Here is a 10,248-nt window from a genome sequence, read left to right as displayed (position 1 = left end):
CATATTCCCGGTTGCCGGATCTGTTTTGGGAGGGTCAAAGCCTGCTGCAATGTTTGAGCCGTAGCCAAACGTCCATGCCTTTTGTGAAACATTACGCAGTGCCGTCTAGTGACAGCAACACAAAATACAATGCAGTGAGATGCAGTGGTGTCACTACAGCTGGAAACATGAACCCCCACCAAAAAAGAAAAAGAACCAGGCAGTATAATATGGTTTATTATAAAATGTTAACCAAGGCATATACAGTATTAAAGAAATGTATGAAACTCAAGTCCAAAGCTGGCTGTATCTGTTTTCTGCTTTCACAGTATCGGTGCTACACATCCATTGGGAGTTGCTGTCCAGGTGACAATAATACTGCTGGAGGACTTTGTTAACTCTCCAGCATGTTTGTGACTGGTTGAGCTTTCCTCCAGTCTATGTGAAATGTTTGAATCTTTTTTGTCAACCTGGTCTCACGGGAAGGCGTATAAATAATATTACAAGGACATTCTGCATGTCATGAGGACGCATTCTAGGCTTTTCGCGTGTCATTTCTAGCCTACGCCACTCAACAAAACTACGATAACGTCTGCAGTTGGGTTAGGGCGACAAAACTACTTACTTAGGTTAAGAGAAAATGTCATGGTTGGGCTTAAAATAAGAACATAAACTAAGTAAAATACATAGGAAAATAACGTGACATAAGTATGGAAAGCATGTGACAAACGCCACTGGAAACCTGTGACAAATGCCGGTCTCCTGGTTAAAATTTGTGTTTGTTGGACCCCTCCACCTCCGCTCTGTCTTGCATTTTATTCTACGTCACTAGCTCCGAGCGTAGCATATTTACGCAGATGCATCTACATTGTAGTCAAACACACCAAAAGCAAGAAATGCATCCTTATTGCATGCTAAATGCCTTGCGCATTATCGCATCATTCATACGCCTTTTTGTGTGAACGGGTTGACGGAGAACTTGAATTCCTGATAAGCAAAAATAAATTTTTCATGTATGTAGAAATATAAAATTCATAAGGCTAATAAGCTTTCTGTTTAAAAAATTACTTTGGTAAAAACTTCATTCATAATGTGGTCCCACGTAGAGGAGTCCCAGTTTGGCTACTCCTTCTTGCTGGTCTCTTGTCCTTCAAAGATGGGGTACTTTGTCTCCACCTCAGCCCACGTCAAGGTGCCATTAGCCAGATCTCGAACCATCCCTGGCAACTCGGCGACCTGTGATGTGATTTTGTATGTTAGAACAAAACAAATCTACAAATATGATACTACACATGCTCTATATTATTTAGTTCATTAAAGCTGCAGTTATTGGATTGCTCTACCTCGGCCCTGATCTGCCTCATTGAGTCGCGGTCTCTCAGCGTGGCCGTGTGAGGCGTCTTGTTCGCCGTGTCGAAGTCGACGGTGATGCCAAACGCCACCCCGATCTCGTCAGACCGGGCGTAACGCCTCCCGATGGATCCAGAGGAGTCGTCCACTTTGTAGGACACGCCGTATTTAGTCATCGCCTCAGCTTGAAAGGAGAAAGAAGAAGACCAAAATTAGTATCAGTTTGAATATTTAAGCTCCAAAGGGCATATTCGTTAAATGAAGCTACAGCCAGTTAGCTTAGCTTAGCATAAAAACTGGAGTCTCAAAGAAGTCACTGCCCCCGGCTAAGAAATAGTCCAGCACATAACCCCACCCATACACAGCATGTTAGTGAGCTTCAGAGGTGCTCGTAGGCAGATTCTGTTATGGACTGAGCAAGGCTAGCTGTTTCCCTCTGTTTCCAGTCTTTATGCTAAGCTAAGCTAACTGGCTCCTAAAGAAATAGTCTGACGTTTATAGTAGTAGTTTTACGCTTATTTGAGTTAGATGAGAAGATCGACATCACCCTTATTAAATATGCATTAAAAGTGAAGCTACAGCCTACAGCCAATTAGCTTAGCTTAGCATAAAAACTGGAGTCTCAAAGAAGTCACTGCCCCCGGCCAAGCACATAACCCCACCCATACACAACATGTTGGTGATTTTTAGAGGTGCTGGTAGGCAGATTTTGTTATAGATAGTGCAAGGCCAGCTGTTTCCCTCTGTTTCCAGTCTTTATGCTAAGCTAAGCTAATTGGCTCCAGCTTCACTTTTAACAGACAAATGTGAGTGTGGTGTCGATCTTCTCATCTAACTCTCAACATGAAAGCAAAATAAGAGAATTTCACAAAATCATTTTTTAAAAACTTCATAATGCTGTATTGAAATCTGAAAGTTAGTACTCACATAACTGCTGGACAAACGGAGTAAACTCCTGGTTTGTGCTCAAAGGAAGGATGGAGCATTTGTACGGAGCTACAGTGGCAGGGAAGCTGAAATACTGGAGAAGAAAACAAGTCATTTAAGTTAAATGAAGCATAATGACTCTCACTCGGATCTCATTCCTTGTTGTGAAGCATTCTCACCGTCCTCTGTTCATCCCCCTGCCGGATGCGGAACGAGTGCTCGAAGATGGAGTACATGATTCTGCCGATGCCAAAGGACGGCTCGATTACATTGGGAACAATCTCCTCCACTGTGGGAAAATAGAGACGCTTGTTTTCCCACATGAACAAACTCACTGTTGTGCTCTACATCTCTGACTGCAGGTTTTGGCGTCGCCTCTTACCGTGCACAGTTTTCTGGAACCTCTTCACACTGACCATGTCTTTGGTCAGTTTAAATGTCCTGCCCTGTGTCTCGATGCTGAACTCCCTACAGACATAAAACATCACCAGATTAACTTGAAATATAAATACGCACATTCACAGATAAACTCAATGGACTTCAGCAGTGATCAAATTACCCTTTTTCTTTGAGAAGCTTCTCCTGATCAGTGATGTAGCATTCGTCACAGACAGCCAGGTACTCCAGAACCAGCTTGGCGTCTTTCTTGTAGGCCGTTCCGATGGCTCCCTTGTTGGGCTCAAACTGGACAACGTTAACCACTTTGTGGGAAGAAGTTAAGGAGTAAAACAGAGGATTCAAGCTTGCAAGCAAAAGAAACAAATCAAGGTTAATTTTGCTTAATAAGGAAGGTAGAAAACAGCTGCAAATGATAGTAAGTGAACCTTGAGTTCAAGAATGAATCTCCATGCTCAAGTACCAATAAAGTATACACTGAGGTTGACAGTCCACTCCAAGCCTATACAAGAAATGTTCCTGTTTTGTAGCAACAGGAAAAGAGACACAATTTGAAAACTATGTTTTTCATAGGATGTATTACTTCATTTCATTTCAGAAGTATAACTAAACTTTCTCTCTTCAGCAGATGAATGAAAAACAGCCTCCTAGAGTGAAATAGCATTCTGCAGTGAAGCTCAAACATCCGAATGTCATGACAATAAGCAGAACACATTTTTGAGTGAAAGGTCCAGATTTTAAAACACTGCTGACTGTGGCGACCCCTGCTGGTAGTATCAGGAAAGACACTGGAGTAGACAATATTGCATGCTGCTGGTGTCCATTAATAACATGCCCCAAAATTCATGGGCCGATTATTAGACAATGGGCCCTTGGGCACAGATATGCAAAAGGCCCCACCACCTCTCTACATAGGAGCAAGACACACAGACTTTATAGGTTGTTTAGCCTCTTTTTGTTGTTGTTTTGTGTCTCTTTGTAGTCGTTACCCATCTCTTTGTGGTCATATTATGTCTCTTTGTAGCCATTATGTGTCTGTTTGTAGTCATATTGTGTCTCTTTATAGTCGTTACGCATGTCTCTGTGTTTCTTTGTCACTTTGCGGTCATATTGTGTCTCTTTATAGTCATTATGTCTCTTTGATGCCATTGTGTATCTCTATGTAGTCATATTGTGTCTCTGTGTCTCTTTGTAGCCATTTTGTGTCTCTTTGTGGCCATTGTGAGTCTCTTCCTGGTTGGTACGTGTCTCTTTGAGTGACATTTTGTAGGTAAAGACCAGGGGTGAACTTTGGGCCCCTGGGCCCGTGCTCGGTAGACCTGATCAGTAATCCATCCATGCCAAAACTGAGTGATTGTAGAATGCATGTTTACATTGTTAAATATACATTTTAAAGCATACAATATACTCAAATGGTTATAATTAGATTTTAGTGTGGTTATCAGGTTGTTGGACTGGGAGAATAGAAGGATATGGGTTCTTTCAGGGGCTTCTCAGCCACTAGAGGGACCTTGGTGGCTCTGGAGTGACACGAGAGGTCGTAGCAGGAGCGATCAGCACAGCCCACGATCTCAATCCAGCCCTGAGAGAGAGAAACAAACTCATCTTGACTTCCATCCACAAAATCTACAGTCTGTGTGTGTGTGGATAAAAGAGACCATATTTACATAGGAGGTTTTGGACTCGGCGTCCCAGCAGTCACACGCGTAGTGAGCCATCTCGTTCTCCATGTGCTGACGGAAGCGCACTTTATCTTTGGACAGTCCAGCTTTGATTAGATAGAGGTAGATTCTTCCAATGAAGTAACCCAACACAGAGTTATTGATCACTCCCTGTATCAGAAACAAAGAAGAGTTAATGATGACAGATCACCAAATACGATGTAATTACAACAAATGATCCTGTTAATCTATTCACTATTTATGTTTAAAGTTTTTACAAGCAGTATCTTAGCATTTATGTAGTGAATTTCAATTAAATTCAAACTTAATTATTATAGTTTAGGCTATAAAACTAAATTATAGAGCTGAAAATAACGCTAATTTTCATTGTCGATTAATCTGTCGATTATTTTAAGCCCATAAAATGTCTGAAAATCGTGAAAAAAATCTGTTTACTGTCATAGAGGAGTAAAGAAAACAGAAAATATTCACACCAAGGAGCTGGAATCAGAGAATTTTGACTTAAAAAAAATAATAATAATACTAATACTAAAACCGATTAATTGATTATCCAAAAAAAAAAAGATGTGATTTATATATAATTGTGCATAAGAAAGACATTTCTATTGCACATATTGTAACAATATTGAATATGTACATGTATATATATAATAATAAGTCAATATGACTCCAACCTGCTCCACAGCGTCTCCCAGCCTCATGATCTGTGCAGACTGGCCGCTGGTCTGAGCCTTGGAGGAGAACAACAGGATCTCCAGGTCGGCCACGTTGGAGAATTTCGGGTGGATCTTGTCGTTCGGGTCCACAAAGTGCTCGATCTCAGCCATGGTGAACTCTCTGCAAGCAGGACAAGTTTACATCTCACTGTGTAGTTGATATAATTTGTAAATGAGTGATGAAGGAGCTTCTGACTACCTGACGCGAATGAGTCCAGAGCGAGGAGAGATCTCGTTCCTGAAGGAGTTTCCGATCTGAGCGGCACCGAAGGGAAGTTTTCCCTGGTTGAACTCCAGCAGGCGTTTGAAGTTGAGGAACATCCCCTGAGCGGTTTCAGGCCTCAGATAGCTGCAAAGACACACAATTAGTTTAATACAGAAAATGTTTTTATTTTACTTGAGATGGTTGAAGTGTTTTAGTGATCAGTACCCGGGCATGTTCCCCCCTGGTCCGATGGACGTCTTGAACATCAGGTTGAAGGAGACGGGAGGTGTGAGGTCATTTCCTGTGGACGGAGACTTGACGTTGTATCTCACAAACAGGTCGCTCAGCTCCTTCTGGGTGTAGTTGTCCATCTGAAACAGAGAGCAAACCACTAGAGGGTTATTTTACCAACCAGCAGATGGCAGTTTATCCAGCAACTTCACACTTTGCTTGTGTGTGTGAATGTGTGTATAAGATGTTTGTCAAACACCCACCTGAGTGATGACATCCTCCATCTCGGTCACCTTCTCTGCTGAGCATTTCTCATCAGACATCAGTTTTTTTAAGTGAGCTGTGAGGAAACAAAACACCTCATTTAGCAGCTGTTAGTGGTTCAATCAGATGTTGACCTTGAAAGAAATAGATCCCAAGTGAATACATATTTGATTCACTCAAGTCTTAATTGTTATATTAGTTTCCTGTATAGTTTTTTTTTGCAAAAGGCCCAAAAGAAGCAATGTCCTTGAAAAAACTGAAATACTGAAAATATTTACCAAGCCTTTGGCATTATAAGCAGTAGAATCTTTAATATTTTATTTGGTTTGCAAGCAACATGCTTCTTATTCTATCTACTGTTGACCTCCTGGAGTCCAGGTTAATTTTGATTAATTTTCTTTGCATTGATTTTTGTCTTTGTTTATCACCTTTTAAACAGCTATGGGTTATATCATTTTGTCAATTTAACAATGTCTAAAGTCACCACTAACACAACCAAAATATAAGAAATAAACAAATAATTAATAATAATCACTAAAATATTACTCTAGAACAGTTCAAGGTTATAAAAAATGTTTTTGCTTTTAATACACGCAATTACAGTTTTAAAAAAAAAGTAAGAAGTAAAACCATAATGCAGCCTATTTGCTTGAAAAATGATTTTATCCTAACTTGCTTTTATGCCTTTTTCATTAAAAGTCTATATGTTTGCCTATAAGTCACTGAAAATATTCATATTTAAAGTTTTAAAAATGTCTTTGTGGCGCAGACATGAACGAGATATTGAGTAAAAGCCCCGCATCAGCATTTTCAACTATTTTTCTCTCTCAGTCTTTACATGATGTTTAAATTATGTTATTATAAATAAAACATGCTCAGTGTGTTCACCGATGAATAGAAAGAGTTTCGAGGAAATCCTGAAAAACCAGTCACCCGACACTTCACCTCTTTACCTACAGCTGCCTTGAGGTTATATAACCCAGTACGACAGGTAAAAACGTGTCCTTATAGAGGATCTTAAATATCCTGTTAAAACATGCTCTGCAGAGAATTCAATAAGATGGAAAACATCACCAAAATCTAGAGGCAGGTTGATTATTATGATATATTTTGACCGTCTGTAATTCTAATTTATGACGTGCAAGTTTCAACTCAGTCATCATCTGCTCTGAGAACGAGTCTGACCTACAGGTCATCCTGCTCTTTAGGGCTGAAACCTGACACCTTGTTAGCACTGCAAGGAATCAATTGAAAGCTGAGGGGAGGACTGGACTAGGTGGGATTAGTTTGAATCCTCTGAATGATGTAATAGTGGACGGACAAAGGCACCTTTGAGGAGGTGATCAGCGCGGTAGCACTCTCCGGTCTTGGCGTCTTTCACCATGTAGTCAGCGAATTTATCCACATGCCCCGACGTCCTGAGTAAGAAAAATACAAACTTTCAAGACAAGTTGAAATACTACTGTTTGTGCATTTTTTGGAGAGTTTTTGTTAGCTCCTACTTGAGGACGGGCTCGGGGGTCAGCATGGTGCAGTCGATCTCCAGGATCTGCTCCTCCTGGATGAAGTGCTGCCTCCACACCTGCAGGATGTTGTTCTTCAGGGCACAGCCCACGGGGCCGAAGTCATACAAGCCACTCACACCTGAGAAACCGACATGCAGACATGGTGTCAGTGGTTAGCAATATCTTCTTTGAACTATGCATGCTCTGTCTTTTGTTGCATGCTTTTGGTTTTCATTTCTATTTTACCTCCATATATGGCAAAAGCCTGGTCGTAGAAGAACCTCCTCTTCAAGGTGTCCTCCATTTTCACTCTGTCCACCGTCTCATCTTTGGGCTGCAGAGCTAGCTCCTTCAAGTGAGGATTTGAAATGATATCAAATTGATTCTTCCAAATTACATGCAAATTCCATAGATCAAATTGAAAGTGGAACCAAAAGGGAGTCAGGAATAGATTAAGCAGCAGTTTGTGAGACTCTGACCTTGGCTTCAAGAATCTTCTTCCTGGCTTTCAGCTCTGCAACAGCTCGGCTCACTTCCTGCTCCGTTGCGCCCTTTCCCTTCAATTGATGCACCAAATCACCCTGCAGAAAAAATACAATAGATTTTACAAAATGTTCACATAAAACCTCAGAGAAAAATGTACTCATTTGCATTGTAATTGTCTTATATTTGCATATGTTGTCTGTAATTATTGTTTAAAAAAACTAGAATATTGCATTTACACACATGACCAGTATATTTCTAAAAAGAAAAATGTTTTTTTCTAAAAAGAGAAAAAAAGGATTTTATTTTAATATTTTTATTATAGGAAACAAGTTTTTTTCTTTGTTTTTTTTATATATATGTATATATATATATATATATATATTCATGATCTATTATACATCTGTTATAAAGTGACAAAATGCCTGGTTGGAGCAACAGTAATTTGTTTCACTTTAGTTTTCTCGCCATGAGGCTCTGTATTGATTGTCACACAAAACCTCAGAGAAAAACTTACATTTACCTTGCAATTGTTTTATATTTGCTTGTGTTCTTTCTGTAATTATTGTTTAAAAAATAGAATATTTCATTTATAAACATGACCTGTATATTTCTAAAAAATATATTTGTTTTATTATATTTTTATTGTATTTTTATTACGGGAAACAAGTTTGTTTCTTTGGGTTTGTTTTTATTAATTATTGAATTTTATGCCTTTTTTCATTGAAAGTCTAAATGTATGCCTGTAACTCACTGAAAATATTCAAGATTCAAAGTTTTAAAAATGTCTGTGTGGCACAGACATGAATGAAATGGTATGTGTGAAAGCCCACCATCAGCACTTTTACTATTTTTCTCAGTGTGTCTCTCCATGATGTATAAATAAACTTATGTTATTATAAATAAAACATAATCAGTGTGTTCATCTATGAATAGACAGAGTTTAGACTGAGGAACTCCTGAACAAATAGTCCCAATATTTAATTTATACACACAACCTGTATATTTCTAAATATCTATATCTATCGATCTATCTAATTATATATATATTTTGTTTTGTTTTGTTTTATTCTTTTTTTTTTAAATTTTTTTATTATTATTTATTTGTTTTATTTTTTATTATAGAAAACAAATTTGTTTCTTTATTATAAACTACTATTATTATTACTATTATATAACTGTTTATAAAGTGCCTAAATACCTGTTTGGAGCATCAGTAATTTTAAATTCACTTTCGTTTTCTCACCACAAGGCTCTGTATAATTTCTAGTCTTTGAAGATCATTTAATGTGAAACCTGTTGCAACAATGAAGCCAAACTACGTGCACATTTTTGCATAAACATTATCTTACATCTGTTTTCACTCTGACAGACACAGACTGTGAAACTAAATATAGTCTGCTAATGTTGCTTATATGCAAAAATTTAATTCATCTGTGTTATTTATGTGAAATTATTATTTTATGATCCAAACAGACATATTTCTTAAGCATATAATAACATGCTCTAAAAACTCTTCCAACACACTACATTACATTAAAATGTCTCACCTGTTCCCTCACAGCCTCTCTTAAAGGCGCCAGTACTTCTTCCATGATGACACGTATATTCAAGTCTCTGCTCCTCCTGCAGCCAGCTGTGATCCGCTCTGAACTGATTTCTCTTCAGGCTTTCTTTCTTAAAGCTGAGAGGAAAACGAGGACGGGATGGGAGGAGCCAGTTTCTGTTTCAATCTGACTGCTGCTGAGATGGTCCTCTGAAACAAAAGCTTTCTGTTGCATCATCCAGGAAGCTGGACAAAACTTATATTGTAAAGTGAGCACCTGCACGACCTTTCAATGGAGAGTGGACCTTTATTAACAGCAATTATTACATGCATCTGGCATGGCCGAGTTAAACCAATGGGTGGCTCCAGAGCACAAATAACTAACCATTTTAACAACTGGTTCCTCCAGCTCCTATTGTGCACACAGCAGACTACTATGGCAGACTTATTTTATGCAAAGAGACCCAGTAATTTGGTCATTTGATTAAACACAAATGCATATAGGAATATGCAACATGTGAGCACAATATAAACTGAAAGAATAAAGATATTTAAACTAGATTGTGACATAGAGCCCCTATAAAATATGAAGTAATAATGCAAAAGCCACATTAAAGGTGGGTGCTCCCAAAGCATATGCATTGAGACGCCGACCATTAACCACAATGTGCCATGTTTGAGTCCGATGACAAAAATATATATAAAATAAAAACATTAAAAAAATTTATAACATCCTATATATTACTATATACTTACTGAACAAATTGGCACATTTGCCCTTGCAGCCCTGAGCCAGTTGCCCACTTTGCCCAGTTGTTAGCCCAGCCGTTGCACTGGAAAATAAGTCAGAATTTTCATATTTTATCAATTGGCAATTCAGCTGTAGTGATAGGCAAAACATAATAATAGTAATAATAAAGAACCATTGGGTAAAAAATTGCTGCAATGATTTTATTCGGTGACC

At 38.6% G+C, this 10,248-nt stretch overlaps 1 protein-coding gene across 1 annotated transcript; it reads right to left on the bottom strand.

The window, feature by feature from the left end:
* Window positions 1–196: 196 nt before the first annotated feature.
* On the bottom strand, window positions 197–9,445 carry LOC119480427 (glycine--tRNA ligase). Its single transcript, XM_037756621.1, has 17 exons — window positions 9,289–9,445; window positions 7,735–7,836; window positions 7,502–7,604; window positions 7,253–7,394; window positions 7,080–7,168; window positions 5,750–5,826; window positions 5,481–5,626; window positions 5,250–5,399; window positions 5,009–5,171; window positions 4,320–4,484; window positions 4,127–4,234; window positions 2,816–2,961; window positions 2,639–2,724; window positions 2,436–2,545; window positions 2,257–2,350; window positions 1,323–1,513; window positions 197–1,215 (listed from the first exon to the last, which is right to left on the bottom strand). Exons 1-17 carry the CDS (start codon window positions 9,331–9,333, stop codon window positions 1,102–1,104), a joined length of 2,031 nt encoding a protein of 676 aa, XP_037612549.1. The 5' UTR covers window positions 9,334–9,445; the 3' UTR covers window positions 197–1,101.
* Between the last annotated feature and the right edge of the window lie 803 nt (window positions 9,446–10,248).

The sequence above is a fragment of the Sebastes umbrosus genome, chromosome 21, assembly GCF_015220745.1.
Source record: "Sebastes umbrosus isolate fSebUmb1 chromosome 21, fSebUmb1.pri, whole genome shotgun sequence".
Classification (NCBI taxonomy): domain Eukaryota; kingdom Metazoa; phylum Chordata; class Actinopteri; order Perciformes; family Sebastidae; genus Sebastes; species Sebastes umbrosus.
This window is presented reverse-complemented; position numbering and strand designations above follow the sequence as displayed.